At 34.1% G+C, this 20,499-nt stretch overlaps 3 protein-coding genes across 3 annotated transcripts; all 3 read left to right on the forward strand.

Annotated features, from left to right (window-relative positions):
- Window positions 1–3,771: 3,771 nt before the first annotated feature.
- On the forward strand, window positions 3,772–6,031 carry LOC112568605. The gene is made up of 5 exons (XM_025245980.1): window positions 3,772–3,817; window positions 4,291–4,413; window positions 4,991–5,191; window positions 5,429–5,542; window positions 5,799–6,031. The coding sequence occupies exons 1-5, from the start codon at window positions 3,772–3,774 to the stop codon at window positions 6,029–6,031; spliced, it is 717 nt and encodes a 238-aa protein (XP_025101765.1).
- Window positions 6,032–9,055: 3,024 nt separating this feature from the next.
- Window positions 9,056–12,792, forward strand: LOC112568606. The gene is made up of 8 exons (XM_025245981.1): window positions 9,056–9,181; window positions 9,533–9,877; window positions 10,277–10,561; window positions 10,653–10,955; window positions 11,388–11,540; window positions 11,624–11,689; window positions 12,124–12,173; window positions 12,634–12,792. The coding sequence occupies exons 1-8, from the start codon at window positions 9,097–9,099 to the stop codon at window positions 12,790–12,792; spliced, it is 1,446 nt and encodes a 481-aa protein (XP_025101766.1). The 5' UTR covers window positions 9,056–9,096.
- A 605-nt stretch (window positions 12,793–13,397) lies between these two features.
- On the forward strand, window positions 13,398–19,144 carry LOC112568608. Its single transcript, XM_025245982.1, has 6 exons — window positions 13,398–14,704; window positions 15,110–15,457; window positions 16,894–17,178; window positions 17,430–17,732; window positions 18,640–18,771; window positions 19,140–19,144. Exons 1-6 carry the CDS (start codon window positions 14,680–14,682, stop codon window positions 19,142–19,144), a joined length of 1,098 nt encoding a protein of 365 aa, XP_025101767.1. The 5' UTR covers window positions 13,398–14,679.
- The last annotated feature ends 1,355 nt before the right edge of the window (window positions 19,145–20,499 follow it).

Here is a 20,499-nt window from a genome sequence, read left to right on the forward strand (position 1 = left end):
AGTTTTCAAACACTTAATAAATAACAGTGCACTGTTAAAGCTGTAAAGCCAAAATGATAAATTTATAAGTACTCTTGAGGTTATAGATACTTGGCATGAGTTGAATAAGTTCATGTTCTTCCAGCACATTACAAAGTATTCTGCTTGCAACTTTACTTAGCTGAAGCATAACTTAACTTGCTGCTATTATACAGTTAATATGCTTGCAAATGTGTGTTATTTTTGCTTTAAGGGTAGATTGTAGCACTATTATCTTGTTTGTTCTTCCCTTTATTGTTTTTTTTTCTCTACAGTTCCTTATTGTGAATGAAATAAAGCTGACTTTTTAAATTTATTCATTTTAAAGCCTACCTTTGAAGTGAATTTTTGCATGTGCTCGTCAAAGTGGCTGAATCCAACCCACCTTTGATTACACATAAAACTCTTGTGTAAGCACACACACACACACAAACCAACTCATGTTCATAGATATATATATATATGTGTGTATATTTATATTATATATAGACACCGTAAAAGCTTAACATTTAATTTTTTCCAAAACTTTATAAAGAGGAACAGACTACATACCGTGCCCTTAATATTTCTAAAGGATTACTTTACAGATTGTAGTTTCGACTACAGCTTTGTCAAAGGAACTATTCTATGAAAGTGTTCCCCATCTTTTTTCTATATCTTTAAAACTGTGTTTCATGTTGACTTCCTTTGACAGCTATATATTTGACCCCAAATAAAATGAGATTGTTTAAAGTAAATCCCTCTTTAAACACTAAGACTGTTCCTTGCTTTAAATCTTTTACTTTCATTAACAAGTCTCAAAATCATATAATTATATTATTACCAATATACATATATACACATACATGTATCTGACAAAAGGTTTAGGGTACGTGTTCATTTTCATATGTACTTTTATGAACGAAGACAAAGTGATTTTATAGTTTAGAATAGATTGATATAGTACGTGTTCCAAGATTTACACATATTTACCTACAATAAAGACAATTCTCGGTGACACACTGTTTTAAGGAGCAATTTAGAAAAAAAGTGAGTGATGTGAGTTTTGAGAAATACAGTGGGTTTTTTTTCTTGCACTCAATTTAACTGAATAATGATAAAACGTCTGAACTAAATTACCTGTAACACGCACTGTAGTGCTAAGCGTATGTATTTAAACATGAACATAAAAGGGAAAAATGTATTGATATCTTTAGGAATATTTCTACTATGAATTACTTCCCTTGTTAATAAGCTTAATAAAAAAAAAAAAAAAGTCAACAAATCAGGGATTTTGTTATGCTTAAAATTAGGCGCCAGTGAGTCGTTTAATCAAAACTGTTCCTTTCCTCTCAATTTGACATAGATTTGTACTCTAACAACCAAAAATGACAATATAGTAAGTAATAGTATTGTTTTTTTTAAATCTGTCTTGTGACCTATTTTCATAAGAAGGTTTGTGCGCCATACGATGGGGTCAGGTCATTTCGCCCCACAGCTAAAGCCCAGAAGACGAATCGATCACCGATGAAGCAAGTAGCTATTAACGTCAAACATTACCAAAAAGAGCCACAAGTTGTTCGAACAATATAGATACGCAAACTCAGCTTCCTATTTGTAATAAGAACCATGTAAATTTTTTTACTAAGCAAAATTGACCGCTTGGCAATTCGCATGCAGGAAACGCATATTTATATTACAATGGCAAATAAACGTGATTCTTCTATTTAAACAATCTTTAACATTAATTCACACCAACGGGTAATTTCGCTGTTAACACACACACTGACTCCCTAGAGGGGTATTAGCGCTAGTTACTATTCGCTCTCAAGTAGGGATAGCTCCATAAAACACATTGCTCTGTGTGTACACACAAGCGAATACCTAAGGGGGGCAACTACTGAAACCCTGAGGTATTGTTCCTCTATGGATTACTTCCCATTAACAAAAATCAAATAATCAAGTATTTCGTTATGTTTGAAAGTACGCAAAGGTTTAGTTGCTCGAGCGCCATGTCAAAGTCTGTTGCCGGTTATAATTGAGTATACTCAATTCCACACGGATTTGTACTCAACCGAAAATGCGAAATATACAGTAAGAAATATTTAAATTCTAATAAAAATATATGTTTTTGGCGCTTTGTGGTGGTATATATTGTTCAAAATAATTTTGTGTTAACTTTTGACCTACTGCCCGATTTGTGAATTCTCTGTCCCATACAGCTACAATGTTTCATTTGATTTTACTAACAGAAAAGAAAACCTATAATTTTTTTAAATGCACACAGTATACATTTTTTAAAATTCTCTTTAAAACAGAGTATCACATATGGTTGTTTTTATTGTAGGTTAATAGAGATTTTTTTTCTCAAAAACACCAATCATTTGCGGGGATTCTCCGCCACGTCAGGAATAACTAATAATCGCGGGCTTTCGCATCGACTGCCTTTTATGTGAGTAGGTGCGTCTGTTGTACACGTGCCCGTGTCTGTGACAGCTGAATCTTGGATCCTTTTTGTGGCTTAGTTTACTTTGAACGGCATGTATATCATTTCTGTAAAAAAAGCGCCCTGAATACATTATTGAAAAGATACCATATTTCATTATTATTAGTGGGTGTACTAAACTTACTGTTATTATCAAGAAGCAAGTACAGGCTATCTGCCAGTGTTCTACTATTTCCCCTACAAATAATTACAACTTCCCTCCAAGTCACACAATTGATTTCTCATCATAAATGAGTTTCTAAGGGCGTGGTGACTGTGCTATTGTATTAGAAATGGACGAAGTCTTTTTTTATTTTTGTTTTTGAGGAACCAACGTAGAAGTTTTCTGAAAAACGCTTTGTATACGGCGTGTTGTCCTAAGACTATACATAGTTCTAGCTGGAGACTCACTAATTTGATAAAAGCATGTAATGCACTTCCTGTCACGTTATGTTCATTGCTTTTGACATGAAGTCTTCGTGAAAGTAATTTTGCTTAAATTCGTTTGTTGTTGCCATTGTTTTAAATATATATTGTAAAAGATTACAAAACTTTTTTAGCGTTCTTGAAATATTCTTCTGCTTCATATTTTCATAAATTAGTTTTCTTCATGATATCGATATATTTCATTGTTTCATTTATACATTTTATCGATGTTGTGCTACGTTATATTTATTTTTTTAGTCAATAATATACAAACTTGTCTTTTTGAAAAAAATAGTGTCTATCACAAGGCTCGTCAATTCTACTCAATTTTATAAGAAAAAGCAGGTCAGTTCTACTCAATCCTGGAAAAATCTAGTCCTGTCTAGAAATGATTCACCAACCTACACAATTCTAGTCATCGTAGTCCTTGCAAATTCTCGAAAAATCTAGTCAAGTCTTCGATCGAAACACACACTGTTTCTTCTGATTTCTAAGCTGAAGTAATCAATGTACAGCATAAAACTTAACATATTCAGATGCTATGCACAAAGTTATTTGCAAGTATTGATGCTTTGAAAACGGTACGTATCATAATTCCTTTGTGTTTACTTATAAGCTGGATGTGCTTGGTTAAAAGCCTCCAAAGAATGTCCATAGTCAAGTGCATTGAAATGAAATTCGCATTTGTGAGGTCACACACTAAAAGTAGTATGCTACCTAATAAGAATGTATAGCACCTGTCATTAACGCAATAATTAATAAAAAGTTCCTTACTTTAACACTCTGATTATGTAAAAAAAAGGGTTTGCAGCAGTGACCCTCGGACAACTATTCTCTATATCACGACTGACGATTCAATCGAGATGATGGTCTTCTATTTGACATCGCTACTTTTTTTGGCGATACAAGGTACGTGTGATACTCAAATGCCTTTTTAGGAAGTATGAAAAACTTACAAATGACACAACGAAACAAAAATCCATGAAGCTTTATATGATACAGCCTTATATAATGTTAGAAAGTTCTGGCTGGTTTAAAGGCCAGGATTATATTTTTATTCTATTGTTGTGATAGAAATAAGAAAATCTAGTGTTAATAGAATAGTGGACACATTTGTAACTATTGCAGGATAGTAAGACGAATTTCTGAATAAACAACAAACGCTACTAATAATTGCAGTTATAAGGAAGTACTTTGCGTAACGATGAATATTATTGAGAAATGTCATCCTTTATTCTTAACGAATATAGTAGATAATTTTATTTCTATCTATCTTTTCAGATTGCTATTATTGCTACATTTTTTCTGTTTATTATTAGTCTTTTCGCTCCGTCAAACCCAAATGTTTCTTCTATTGACAACTTCACATGTTTGAGTTACAGGAGGTGTAGCGACAGAGTGCGAGGGAAAGGATGGAGTGAACTTAACTTGTAAATTTCTAGAAGATATAAACTCAACACAAACAGATTTTTCAGTGTATTTTGATCCCGACAATGGGTCTCAAGGTAACAAACTTATGTTGTTGTTTTTAAAGTCAACATTCTCTTACATTTGTGATATGACTGGTCACTGGTTGGAAAGATTTGGAACAGAGGTTAAAAAGCAGGAAGAAGCAATGTAGTCTGCAGCAATTTCTGTTTCTTTAAATACCTCTACAAGAAATAAATTATTGCCTAAGTTTAATGGCTTAATGGTTTGTACTTTAAATCAGTTTTCAGGTACACATAGTTATTACCGATTTTGCTGGTAATGGCTGAGCTAAACATTTGAATAATTATATCGTATAATGAATTATTTTATTCTTTTAAAACCATTTAGGTATCGAATAGTGTAAGAATGTAGCTTCTAAGCAATCTCTTATAATTAAGGTAATGAGAGGTAGTATAAAAATGTAGCTTCTAAGCAAGTTATTATAATTAAGGTAATGAGAGATAATATGTGTGTAGTTTTTGATAATTCTTGATCATTTTTATATATTTAGGTTACAAAAGGTTAAGGAATCAAATAAAATGTTAAAGCCCTTTTATATACAGCTATATTGTGTCTAACGAAATTTACTTTAAAGTTTTCTTACAATCACAGAGACGCTGGTTGACTGTGCGTGGGTAAACAAAAAGCTCGACTGTATCGAGCAGCAGGGAGTCAAATGCTTACAGCCTGTGTCAAACTATGCAGTAATTAGTGTATCCCCTCGATTTACAAACAAAACTGGAAGTTTTACATGCAAACCTGATGGATACCGCCTTGAGAGCATCAAACCTTGTCGTTTTATTGAAACCAAAGGTACATGTGATTTTATGCGACACTTTCCGTCCCCTGACTTTATTATAACATACACTCTTACAAATTGAAAATAACAGAAAAAACTGTTTTCAACCTAAAGAAACAATGAAATCCCAGCATTGATTAGTTATAGAAATCGTACAGATAAATTAATTTATACTCAGAAAAAAGTATTTTAGTTCGAAATCACATGTTTCAGACTAGTCAAAACATTTTATTTTGAAGTATCATTTTCAGGAAGTGGACAGAATGCATCATGTGAGGTCCAAACGGCAATGGTGGAAGACACTCTGATTGTAAATTGTACATTTTCCATGAAAATCGAAAGTTTTAAGATCAAGATGAATACAAGTGAGCTTTTGTTTACTCTCTTTTATTTTACTTTACTTAATGTAAGACGTTTTGGCTAAAATTGGAGTCAGCACATACAAAACCATACTCATAAATGTGTGATTTTTTAAGCGTGCACGATGTATATGGAAATATTCTGTGAAATATACGAAATATACGAAATATTCTGTGAAACGATTTTCCTTTCTTTCGTCATCTATTTCTTTAGTGGAAAATACTCCTTCCTAAGTAATAAAAATATTAATTTTTTGTCCAGCTGACCTCGCCTACTTTACAAAGGTAGATTGTCAAAGCTCAGATGTATGTCGCCATCAGTCTGGAGCTCGCGAAGATTTCTTTACTGTGAAATTGGATCATCCAGGGAAGCTGTACGATGAGTATAGTTGCCACCCAGAGAATCCTGCACCTCAGCTTAAAGTCAGAGAATGCAGTCTATCTAAAAACACACACATTGAAAGTAATACTCCACTAAAAAAATTTCTTTTATAATGTAATTTATGTTGGTCACATTGTCAAAATCCTGTTTAAATTCTTTCTAATCTATTGTCTATTACGATATTATTCATGCCCAAATTCTTCACCTTCATCCATGCACTTTGTTCATTTATTTCTATCTGGAAGTAACCAACTTTATATATTTTATTGCTAATAATAAAAATGTGATTTGAACAGTGTTTTAATTGGTTTTTACTTTTAGAAACGCCCGTGTCTGTGACTCAGGTTACTGCAGCTGCTGTTGCTGGTGGTTTATGTGTGCTCACTGTTGTTTCAATAGTGACCGCGGTAATATTTAAGCAAAAAAGATGGTAAGTTTTAACAATATGCAATATTTTATGTTTTTTAAAGTAGAAAAAATACTGTAATTCAGTGTCTTATATTCTAGCCTCTAGGAACCATGATATGTTTATATAAAAAACACAGCGGGACTAAGATTTGACTTGCGGTCTTTTTTCTGAAACTTATGTCATAGACACAAAAAATTTTAATCACCCTCAATGAAACCATTAGATATCTTGTTCTTGCTAAGACAGCAATAAAGTAAATATAAACGCGTTAAAATTAACTTGGTTTTTTCTTCACAGCAGTTGTCTTACGACAATGGACATACACCATCCACTGAAATGCTTTGAAAAGAAAGAAAAGCAAAAAAGAAAAGGAAAAGAAATGAGCACTCTACATGAAACTTTTCTCATTTAGTTTTTGCAAATAAAAAGTTTGTCATATTGAACGACATATAAAGGAATGGTACTGATTCAGAATACGTGAAAGGACGACGTTGATTTAAGAAAATAAAGAAGTGGCTGGCAAATGTGAAAGAGCAAAGAAGCTGCCTACTGAGAACTTCCTAACGGGCACACAATACATGCCTTTTGGCGCGTTCTCTCCTCTAGGAGCCCCACCCAATTCCCCAGAAGACAGCGGATCCGCCTCATAGGCAAGCCGAAATGCTTCAGGTCCTTGGGGCAATTACTGAACCGAAAAATCAAGCGTCCTCCCTTAGCATTCTGGCACGAAAATTATGGTGGAATTACTAGAAAATCATATTATAAATAATTTTGTGATTTGCATTTAGAAAAGATCTTTTGAAAATAAAAATATCTCCTGCCAAGTTGATTTTGTTCCTCACATGAACGACAAGACGCATAACGTCGTAACGACGAGTAAGGCCTATACGGGTTTTGCAATATAAAAGATCAAAGGATTCAAGTGTTTCTGCATTGGACTACAACAACATTGGAAAGAATGATATTAACAGTAGCTGTAGGTGCCAAAACCACGGTTTCATTATGTCCAGTGAGTATGCTAAAATAAACTGTAAATGATATTATTCTTTAAATATGTGTATATGTTCCAGCTTAAAAAAGAAATATTTGTATTAGTGTCTGTTTCAGACTAATCTAGATTCTGTTAAAAAAAACTTCAATGCATGTTGTGAATATTTAATTGTGTATATAATTCCATATTGTACCATTATTATATTATCAGCATTGTTATCTCATATAATATAAATTACAGTTGAAAATATTTTTATTCTAAGAGTTAAATAGTAGTTTTATATTTCAGGTATAAGTTTATCCTTCAGGGATTCGTCACATCCAACTCTTTCGGTCATCTTCGCCAATGGGTTTCTGTGTTGTCTATGTATTTCTTTATATCTGAACTATTTGATCTCCCTAACGTCCTAGTGCAGAAAAATCAAGGGACTAAGAATAAATCCTCTCGTGTTGTCTGTCAGAGAAGCAGACCCTACTGAGCCCCTCTTTTGCGAGTGTCAATGGTTGCTAATCCGAGCCTTGATTAGAAGATAGCCACCCTGTGGTCCCGTTGTCTTTACGGCCTTGAACCATCACCTGCCTGACCTACTGACCTACCCTGCCAACTCGGTTTCCTCGGTTTGCTTCTGTCGCCCTCCTCTCTAAGCCAGACATAAGCAGGAGAACTTTTGGATTGATTCAAAGCCATCTCTTTTCAAAGAAATATCCTTCAAAGCTAAGCGTAATATTTTGCACATGCCCGAATTCTTCAACTTCGTCCATCCGCTATGTTTATTTTGCTGTATAGATTTCTTGTGATTATACTCTACATCGTGACTAATTCATACTTACAAAGACAATCTTTGCTTATATTTTAGTGTTTAGGTTGTGTGGTTTCTGGAAAATATTGATCCTGCTTTTTATGTATTACTTTTACGCTTTATGTAAATATTTCCTTCAACCGTTCTTACCTTTGCTGTTGTAGTCTTATTTCTTGTTTCTGTCAAATGTATTTATTACTTTTTTATATTAAATTTATCTATGACTCTAAGAACGTTGTACAGTTATAAATGCGCGAGCGTGTGTGTGTAAATGTTTATTATATACATGTGGTTTTCTTTGAGTCTTTTATAAAACACACTAAATAAATCTGTCTGTCCTTAAGATGGCATGAAAAGATCTCTAACAGTAGTCTGTAGAAGAGAACCAACCAGAAGGCCACTAGCCAAGACATCACAAAGCGCAAATGGGGCTGAACAGGACACACCCTGCGTAAACCAGCTGACAACATTGCCAAGCAGGCACTTGAATGGAACCCTCAGGGGAAGAGGAGAGTTGGGAGACCGAAGCAGACTTGGAAAAGAACAGTAGAGAGCGAGGCAAAGGACATCGGAACCACATGGGCCCAGTATCCAGTCCCAAATAAATAAATAAATCAATAAACAAACAAACAAACAAACAAACAAACAAACAAACAAACAAACAAACAAACAATATAAGCAATGAGAACAGAGAGGGCGATAATGGCGTCAATGAATGAATCGTGTTGGTAGAGTGATCAAGGGGCAATTAAACACTGACATATTTTGTGTTATATACTGCATGTGCAATCATATAAATCTGTGTTAAAAAAACTATTTTCATGTAGCTCTAACACTTAACGAGGAAAGTAATTTTCTAGAAACTCACATCGCTGACTAATGGAATATAAGTGACTGAGATGCTTCCTTATATTCGAAATAAAAGTGTAGGCATGACAGTAGAACCTGTCTTTGTCAATCCAGGGAGAGAAAATAAATTATGGGCACAATCCTACGCTTTATGATGTTCTTCTTTTTCTACCTGCTTTGCTTGCCTTTATGTGTACTGTGCACTGCGACAAACTGTAAGTATTTTATCTTCAAAAGGTTTAAGAAATGAATCATTGCTGACCAGATATCTTCCATACACGATAATAATTTTAATAAAAGTCGAGCTTCATAGTAGTTTTAAGCATTACTTATTACAAAGCTAGTTAAAAATAGAACAAAGGAAGAGAAAAAAGGTTTAGAAATCCTTTTTTGGTATCACAATTACTTTGATTAATTCGTTCTTGACAACGTTTCATCCTTTGTTGGTGCGTGTCTTTCTTTAATTATTTATATGCCTTGTTTATGTAGCTTGTTTTCCTTTCCATTAAATCTACTGAAAATTTTTTTTTCATTCAAGCCATCAATAAAGGTCAGGTATTTTTCAGGTACACAAATAGTTCAAAACAAAGATGTTGGAGATAGCCTCATTCTTTCAGAAAATACTTTTTTAAATTTAAGCAATAAACTGCCGGAAGTGACTTGTAAGTCATTTTTAATTGAGGTAAAAGTGTGTGCATCAGGAAAGCTACATAAATTCTGCAAGTGTCGATGGACTGTTGATAATTTTCTGAAATGCACAAGTGAATGTATCGATATGGTGTGTGAGGCTGATAACTCTGAAATGCGCATGTCCTTGCTCGTGAGACGGATGTACAGTGAAGTCGTGTGGGAGCTCCTCGAAAACAACTCTTTACCAGTTGTGCTGAACCATACTAAACTGCAAGTAAACTGTAAGTTTCTTGTAGATGACCCGTTGAATGTTTGTAAATGACCGGATATGCACGCATTATGCCTGTTAAAGAACTAAATAAAAAGCATTGATTTATGTTTTTAAACATTTATTCATTTATAAATGTAATGAAGATTTTCGAGAAAATACTTTGTAATAGTTTTATCTTTCATGAAAATTACTAACGAATGATTATTCTGACTGTGTGTAGTTGTTGCCCATGAGAAGCAAGGTGTTTAGCTTGGAGTTTATAAGGACTTACAATAGCAGTATTTATGTGCTTGATAAAGTAAGGAAGCAATTACTGTTTCTAATTGGCACAGCGGCCTTAAAATTGCTTACAAAAACAAAATAATACCTTATTATTTTAGTCGTTTGTCTTTCACTTTTTTTCCCGCAGACCGTCCACAAATCACCCAACTTATGGTAAATGACGATCAGGCTAACAGGACACACACTGTTGATGAGAAGCAGGAAGTAAACATCTCATGTTTCTTCTCAAACGGGAACCCTCCAAGCAATATTAGCATGCTGGATGACAATGGGAATACTTTGAGTTCATCAAGTGACAGAGAAGGATATCTCGTGCTGTCTCGGGAATTTCGTTGCCATGATGTCTGGCCGACTATCCATTGTCAAGCCCCTGGTTCGGAACTGAACAGATCTATGTCCATTCTTGTGAGATGTAAGTTACCTGATTGGCAAAATAAGTCAGCTTTGCACGATGTGGACGCTAATGAGCATTGATAATGCTAATAAATTATTTACTTTTTTAGGTCTTCCCGAGCTTTCTTTCTTTGCTGCTCAAGTCGCCAATTGGACAAGCGTCCTACAAGGTCTGACTCTAAGATTCAAATCGCACACAAGTAACATCAGCAAATGTCTGATGACAGAGTTGTACTCTGGACATACCTCCAGAAATGTGACTTGTACACTAAGTGGAAGAGCTCCCGAGTTTAATTTGACTTTGCACTTTGGTGAAGAAACATGGATTAGACCGGGAAACTGGACTCTGGATATCACTACAGAGTTTGGGATCACAAACATAACCTTTGAATTAATTAACGATACGGCTCATAGTAAGTACACAATACTCACAGGCTAAAGTATTTATATCTTCAAAGGAATAATACAAAGAGTTTACTGACGTACCTTTATATTTTAAGAACACGACAACAGATTTAAACAATCGCAGATAAATCTTAAAGTAGAAATCCGACTAATTTATCTGTTTCCGTCTCCATCTCAACTGCTTTATCTGTTATTCTCTCTGTCCTACTTCCCTTTATTTTACTCTCTTTTTCTCTCTTTTATTTAGGCACGCATGCACGCATTGACGCTAACCATGACATTCATGATACTTAGGTTTGAATAAGGACTCTTTGTTGTTAAGTTAGAAATAAGATTTCTTGTTGCGAGTACCGAGCTCTTAGATAAAGACATTCATTAACACCACATGAAGGATTTTGCTTTACATTATTTTTTAAAAAAAGCTAATTTGTTCTTTCAAGCCGGCGTCTCACCCAGTTCAGAATATCCTGGCCAACTAACAGAAAGCAACATACTCCTGGTAATATCTGGATGTCTTTTGACTGTCATTGTCTTCAGTGCTGGTCTCTCGATCCTTTGCGTGGTAAAGTTTGCCAAACATCATGGCGTACAGGGTAAGTTTTGTACATTTTCTTTTAACATCTTAAGAACAATTTATAATTAAGCTTTAAACAAGTTGAATATTTTCTCCATACAGGTGTACAAGGATTTGATTCAAATAACAGCGAAGAACACCAAGACGATGCACTCTATGAAAATCGTGGTAGGAAACTCTCTGGCCTGCTATTATTGTCTTACAAAATACTTGTTTAAAACAAAAGGCTATCTCGATGGTTTTAATGTTTCTCTTTCTTGTGATTTCTTGTGTATTATAAATAAACCTGCAATGCTCTTATAGCTCAATTTAGGCTATTTATTCTAAAACCTCAAGAAACAGATTACAATCTGTCAACTGGTCTATTAATGCTATATTTTTACTCTCTGATTTTTTTAATGTTATTTTATGTGTGTTTAGTTGTATGTGTACGTGTGTCTAATAGAAAGAGAAAGAAAAAGAGGAAGAAGGAAATATGGAAGTGAGAATTAAAGATAAAGCGGTAGAGATTGAGAGAGAAACCGATTGTTTAGTTGAATTTCCACTCTACATTTAGCTGCTAAAACGAGAAACTACTTACTAATATTAATACTATTCCTCAGGAAATGCAATGATTGGCAGTGTTGTTGCTGTTTGCTCTTCTGAAGCAGAGGTGAAACTGTCTAACATTTTAATTAATTAATTTGTAAACGTATGATTATTTAAGATTACGGGAACCAACATACATTGTTTCTCATTTACATGTGACTTAAAAGGGAAAATTCGGGGGGAAAACGAGTTTTAAAATTAGATTTAGTAATACCAGAAGGGCCCATAGAGAAGCTTATCTTATTATTGTTGAGCATAACAGACGGAAGTTCAAGCTAATTTAAATAAAGATTTAATTGAATCAAAATGAATGATTTCCTGTTTGACGGACCGACATTGAGGAAGACGACAAGATAAGATTCAGAATGTCTAGTGCTACTTAATTAGCGGGAAATTAGTGAGTGACCGAAATTAAGGCATAGAAAAGTTAAGATAGAAAGAAAAACAATGAATGAATGGAAAACGAAATAAAGTAACTAATCAACTAAAACTGATTTTCATCTTTTTTGTTTTTGTTTTTTAAGCAGCACCATACACAAACCTTGGGTCATCGTAATGCCGACGGGTTGATATACGGAGAGTTGGACTTTGGAGACAAAGAACCTTCAGATGTTATCATCGGCTCTTTGCCCGATAACCACTATGCACAGATCAACTTTGCAGCTTCGATTCATCCACCTTAGCAATACTTTTAGATGACTTCGTCCAAGAATTCCTTGCTAGTAGCACAAAGAGAAGGAACAGAAACCATAAATATCTGATATTTGTAAGTTGGTGACGAGGTCGGAGTTATCGAAATCTTCGCATATGCCAGAAAATTACCTTTAGCTTAATAAGAAAACATCGTGTTTAAAACATCTGTATTTTAAATATGGAGCTTTCCTTTACTAAAGCTCAAGATTAAACATATGTACAGACACAGTGGGATATTGATGTCTATACAAAATATACCATTTGAGCAAATGAGTGAGGAGAGATAGGGAGGTGACTTATTTAAGCATGTAGAAAAAAAAGATTTTCTATAACATTGTTTTTATTTTGGTAATAATGATTATAATGATAATAAAAATAAGAAGAAAAATAAGGAGAAGTAAAGAAATTGATTGATGTAAATAAATAATGCAAATATGCAAGTGATTTCTTTATTTTAATTTTGTGCTGAATATTCTGTTTACGATGCATTTTATTAGCAAAAATAACAGATAACATGCAAATATATTAGTTCACATTAAAATAAGATATAAATAAGCATAAAGGCACACGCATGGAATAAATCACACTTTTGTAATGCAAAATATCCGCATAAAAGCGTTAGAGAAATAGAAGAGATAAATTTGTATACCAAAAATGTAGATTTTGAGTTTGTAAATATAATATCAACACAACCAGTTTCATATATCTGTACATTGTATAATCTATTTTAATCAAAAGAGGGGCACCTTCCCACGCACACACAAAACTGGATGTTCAAAGCCATTACCACCAAGTTTTCACTAAGGAAGTATTTGGCTATCAAAAAAAGGGAACAAACTCCCTTTTGCGCATTACTAGGTCTGCTGTGGTTATCTACCATATTCTCGCTAAAGGGTAATTCACTTTAGGCAAGTGTTCTTTTTTGAGTATAACAACAACCAACCATCATGCAAATTTCTTCGTTCTTGTTATCTTTTCTGTATTAAAAAATCACAAACTCTTTCTTCTTGACATGAATTTAGTTTGGAAGAAGAATTAAAATTAATCCTCAACATTGTAAGCAAAAAATATTGTTAAGCTAGTTTCTTTGACTTTTAATCAACAGCAAGTCAAATGTCTGTATAGATGACTAGTTTTCAGGAAAATTGTAATTAATACTTAGCGGATTTGCCGTAACCATTCAGCCAGAGTAATATAAACATGAACTATCTGCTATATGTAGTGTAAGTATCTGGAAGTGCAGCAAGCTACGATAAATAAGGAACAATTTTAAAACCTCTTATGATCTTGTCCGCTTCCTATCAGATCCTGTCTAATCATTCGCTGCCCTTTCTAGTCACTTCCCAAAAGACAGTGATTAAAGGTCTGGTATAGTGCTATGTTCCTCTAATGACTGGATAAGAAGAATGTGAGTGAATAGACTACCTTCTTTTGCTCAGTTCTCTACATACACTCCTTACTTATCACTATTCATTTAAATAGCTCATCAATTGTAATATCAGTATTGTTCTTGTGAATTTTGAAGGCTACAACCAGTGGTAGACCTGGGACAATATGTTGATGAGACCTATCATCATAAGTGTTACAAACTTCATGTCATGTGTTTGATAGTTTTCAGTAAATGGCGGTGTTTGTATGCGAATATCTCGAGAACGAAATGTGAAGGAAGCAATGTTCACCTTATTTTAGAAAATAAAATCTTGCACTGGGCTTTACCTGATCATCACCCACTAGAGCTTTAACTTCCTATTTATAGAGTGTTTAGATAAGTTATGTTAATCGGAGGATACGTGAGGATGCGAAAGTGCGTGTTTCAGTATAGGATAGAACAACACTAAGCTCATGTTTGGCAGTAAAGTTCCTGTAAGTGTCAGGCCATGACAAGACGCTGTAAGCATGGAGGTAGGCTTTGTTGTGTGCACCCTTGGTATTCTAGTGTTTGTGCTGTCATCTGTACTCTGCTGGACTTCAAACTGTAAGTAAACTTATTAAGGTGTAAATCCTATTTTACCAGACATATATATATAATATTTAAATAATTGTAATAATCTGAACAAAATTTAAAGCTACACATATAAGTGTCTAAGAGGCCCTTCTTACTCTGTCAGACAGTATTGTTTAATTTTAACAGATTTTAATCAGCAGATTCCGAAGTTTCTATTTTATTGCAAAGCCACGTGAATTTCCAACTAAATGAAAATCTGCCACCCTCTTGAATATAGTGTCTGAGTTAGTTTTCAAAATGGTATCTCCTTAATAGAGATAGAATAGGTTAGAAACATGTCTTTATTTTATTATTTTTTGCAGGTTTAATAACAGATCGCAATCAAATGAACACACATTTCGAAAATCTCACACTGATGGAAAATACAAGTGCTGATTTGACCTGCGAATTAAAAACAGAAAACAATGATACATTTCGAATTGAAGTGAAGATTTGTGAAGCAGGTAGTTTCTACCCAGTCTGCGTGTGCCGGTGGTTCTCCAATGGTTCAAAATGCACAAATGGAAGAAACATTTCGATGTGTGAAGCTGACAGCATGGAAATGCGTATATCGATACGTGTAAGAAGAAACTTCAGTGATGTCTTATGGGAGCTCTTAGAACAGAATTCTACTCCAGTTTTATTGAGGCACACTAAACTGCAAGTCACCTGTACGTATCTTTGCGGCTGCTCTATCGTCTGTACTATCAATCTCTCTAATGTCACACAACAAGGAAAATGATGACTTTATTGTTAGAAAGAATATTAGGAAAAAAATGAAGTCGTCATTACTAGGTAAATAATTTTAGGGAAAAAAATATGCTTTAAGATTAAATAAAAGTTGATTTAGTAGCCAAGTGACATCTCCCTAGGAATTTTATTATATGATGAAAAAGGCAGAGAACAAACGAGAATGCAGCGAGTTCTGGGGACAACCAGCAGGCCTCGGGTCAGCGATGAACAGTTCAGCCCGCTGGGTCTCCATCATCAGAATATCCACATTTTGAGCTTAAATCGTGAATGTTTAAGTGGATTGACAACAGAGTATAGCGTTGAATTTCAGCATCGTGAGATGCAGTAACAAAATTGCTTACTACATTTCGACACTACTGCAAAGAGGAACGAAGTCAGCAGCATTGCAAGACGTACTCTACAAGAGAGGCCCACAAGGCACATGACTAGACACAGACGTTAATACATCCACCAGCAGTGGTGCAGCAGTCAACAGAAAATGTGGTGATCATAGGAGCGTGCAAGAGGAATCGAGGATGCTCTTAGAACTCAAGGTGACGACGAAATCAGTAAAGATCACAGCGAGGAAACAGTAACGGAAAGACGCCAATAGATCAGAAGCAGAGAATCGTAGAAGGAAACTGAGAGCAATAGATATAGTTGGCAGTAGCTGGGACTTGCACATCCAGAATTAAAATAGTATGTAGACCAACATAGTAAATCCTTAAGCAAAACAAGAACACAGATTTCACAAGCTAATATTGCATAATTATAAAATAATTACATTATAATTATAACATTAGTTTAATAATTATTATTTGCATAATATTATGTCATTCACAAGTTAACTTTTAAGGAAAGTATGATATTTCGGAAAAATAATAACAAGGTCTTATATTTTTTAGGGAAAAAAGTTTACGTCATCACAAGCTGGATCATGAAAAATAAATGACGACGTCATCGCTAAAGACATTCTTTTAGAAAAATATTGATGTAATTAATAGCGAGAATTCAAAAAAAAAAAATTGTCATCACTATTCAATACATTTTTGTGAAATAAGGACATCATCGCTAACAAATCTATATTAAAGTGTTGCAAGGGAATTGGTGGCGTCATCGCAATAAAAAATATTATAAGAAGAAATGATGATTCATCCCTAGCGACAATATTTTTCAATTTCATCATCACTGATAGTTTTTCGACCGACATGATGACAAACATTACTAGTTACAGTATTTTAAGGGTCATCCTTGAAAGTCGTCTTTTTTTAAATTAAACACAAAGTGATCCCGCATATAATTATTGTATTATTATACAAATAAACTATGTAGCTCATTATTTTCAGCGGGCTGTACAAGTTGTGTTTGTCCTCAGATCCTCCAGAAATCATTCAGCTCACCGTAAACGGACAAGAGGTTAACGGGAAATTCATCACTAAAGAGAATCAAAAGTTCACTATTACTTGTTCCTACACAAACGGAAATCCTCCAGTCTACATTCGCATGTTTAATAACACAGGACACGTGTTTCGTTCAACAAATAATAGAGAAGGCACTCTTGTGACCTTTCTATCTGTTTACTGTCGCGACATGTGGCCGACTGTTAGCTGTGAGGCACCAGGTTCGAAACTGAACAAATCTGTCACCATTCTTGTCAAATGTGAGAGTTTTGCTTTTTTAATTTTTATTCTTATTTCTGTGTTTTTCCTAAGTACGCTCTACATATTTATGGCCCAATACATTTTTCGATTTACAAAATAAGGAGGAGTGGAGGGTCGCATATATCCAATTAATATAAAGATACACTACTTTTCGATGCGACAAGAAAGGTTATAATATTAATGTTATAGTATTAATTAATATTAATATTAAGGTTCTTTAGTAACAATAACAGTCATTGACCTTTTACAGGTTTACCTCAGCTTTTCTACATGTCGAGTCAATCTGTAGACCTGAAAGGTGCTGCTACAGGTTTGACACTTGGCCTGAAATCTTATACAAGTGATATCAAGAGTTGTCTGATGACGAGCCTGCATGATCAGTCCATCGCCAGAGAAGTGATTTGTGAACTCAGTGGAAGTGCACCGGAATTCAACTTGACCCTTCGTGTGGCTAAAGAATCATGGTTAGAAGAAGGGATTTGGATGCTCCATGTCATGACGGAGCTAGGATTTTCAAACATCACTGTAAACATCACCAACACCACGGTTCAGCGTGAGTATGCTGATCTATAATTGGGCATAATGAATGGGCTTACTATTCATTTAGAAATTAAACCCGTTGTTAACCAGCAAATTTGGGAATATTGTCAAATCAATGACAAGAAAAATTGTAGCGTTACTTGAATTACATGTCATACAGGTTATAAAAACAATGTGTATCTCTTTTAATACAAAGTATTTCTAATTTTCTTGTCTCAACTATTTGCCGTTTTAAATTAAAAAAAGTCTAGGTTAGCATGATACATTACCATTTAAAATATCTTTATTTGTGTACACCAGAAGAATTTTATTAACCTCATTTTTATCTGTACAAGTAAAACTGTATTTTTCTTGGAAGCCAGTAGATGCTTGATAAATAAACCCTCCTTCTGTCGGGTTGTCCATTCCGCTGTGCATCCACCTTCATTTTAAGGCCTGTCGACTGCTCCACTACTGTCTAGTAAATTCGTTGTAGTACTCGTGTGTGCAGCTGAAGCCTCAAAACATTAGCAGGGTTAAAATATTCCAAATACATAACTTTTAATTGTCAAGTAGCTTCAGTAATCATTGTCGCTTGTGCGTCAGAAGATTTTTATGTATTTTTGTCTCTGGCATTTCACTACAAAGGTGCGCGCGCGTGCGATATGAACATAAAAACGTTTAAAACCCGAAATCATAATTTATTTATCTAACACTAACCTGATGATGCCACACAGCTTAAGAAGTATCTTACGACCTCATTACCCGACTCAATTACTTCGACTAGTAAATAGTCTTCAAAACTTGTCTGGATCGAAATCCTCGGTGGCAAACGAATGTCATCTTCACAGCAAAAGGATTTCTGCATATTGTCAGTACCTGGTGAGACTTTAATTTTTTTTTGTCTGTTTGTTTGTTTGTTTGTTTTTTCGTTTATGTAGCAGAAACTACTGGCAGTTCACAAGATAATCACCATACTTTAATCCTGTTTGGATGCGCGCTGAGTGCCACGTCCTTCATCGCTGTTATCGTCATTTACTTTGTCCTCAAACTGGTCAAGAGGCGCAGCATCGGTCAGTTTTATGCAACGTTTGTTAAATACATTTACTTTATAACATGTTCTAAATATCACTTAAATCTTTTTTGAACGAAACATACTATTTATCTTAATAAGGATTGGTTTGAAACTTGTCTTTCGCATTTACTAATAATTTGCCAATCGGCCAGTAATGATAAAACTAAATTATCCAAATAGTTAATAATGACAACCCCTTGTGATAATGGTCTGTCAATCTTGTGGTAATATATTTGTTGCGTTTCAGTAATTTTTATAATTTTAATTCTTTTTGTTTCGTGAACTCCTTCATTGATTATATATTGTATTGTGTGATTAGTCAAATGCCCTTAGTTAGTTCTTATTTAATTGTTTTTGATTGCATAGATTAATTTTTTTTAATAAAGACGAAGACACAAGCGTGCAATATAAATAATACAAGGATTTCGCTTATTTTATTTCCAGGCAACTCAAGAACTGGTACTGCTGCTGTCAGTTCTGAAACTGAGGTATCGTTGCGAACCATTTTTTCCTTTTGTTTATAGTACAGTGGTGAGACTATGTAATGTCAATTATATCATAAACACAAAAGAAATTAGTTCGTTGTTGGGAAGTGTGCATGCTTATGTTTTCATAAGCTTAATGTAAAATGGATAATTATTAATTATTTAGTTATGGGGTATAATTAGAAAACGTTTTATGGAAAAGCAATCTTTTTGTAGGGTTTAAAGATTTGTTTAAGAACACCCAGTGCCTCTATGTGTGAGTGATTGAAATTGTGGAAGAATAGAGGAATGAAAAGAAAGAAAGCAGCAAACAAGCAAAATAAAAACTTTAAAAAGACTTTTTGTGCTAACATCGCCAGATATCGACTTCGAGTTATCGTCGTGCCGATGGGTTGATATATGGAGAGCTAGACTTCGCTGACAGAACATCACCTGATGTCATCATCGGCTCCTTGCCCAATACACAATATGCTCAAATCAACTTTGCATCTTTGGTTTATCCATTTCACGAATAATATTGTGTCAGTAAAGTTGTCATGGTTATCGATTGTCATTCATATTTTACAAAATAATACTTGCAATTGTGTTTTGATTTGCATCTTCTTGGATTAAGTAATCATAAATGCTATGCCTCTTTCTAAAAAGTCAAGTAAAAAGTTTGATTGTGTTTAATTTTATAGATAATTATGTTATTGTTGCGAAAAAAAATCAATGACATTAATTTATTCCATCTAATGTAATCAATATATTCTTGTTTGGCTAGCCATGTAAACAAAGAAGACCACTTAAAAGTAGTTCCCTCTCTATATAATACGCTCAGATGAGTTGGGCTACACGTAGGTGACAATCTTTGTAATTAGCTCTAACATCTCTTTCATGACAATGTAAATTTACATTTTCTGCAAATGCTTTTACTTTAGCAACGGCTGATAATCACCTTATTATTACAGTTTTCTGTATGTGTACAGACTCGTTTGTTTTGACTCAAGCACATCAGGTTCACAAGCACGAACATTAATTTTTGTGTAAGTTAAATTAATTGTTCCACTCTTAGCCACATTAACCTATACTTTTAGAATCGTTGCAGTACAGTTTGCTAAGATGTTAATGGAACATTGTAGAAGAACATTTGAATACAATTATTTGAAACTTATATACACAGTTTTTCGGATTATCAGTTTACTTAATTTTGTTATCATTACTAACCTACGAAGTCCAACAAGGTTCATTTTAATTATTAA

Source organism: Pomacea canaliculata, linkage group LG7, assembly GCF_003073045.1.
Source record: "Pomacea canaliculata isolate SZHN2017 linkage group LG7, ASM307304v1, whole genome shotgun sequence".
Lineage (NCBI taxonomy): Eukaryota > Metazoa > Mollusca > Gastropoda > Architaenioglossa > Ampullariidae > Pomacea > Pomacea canaliculata.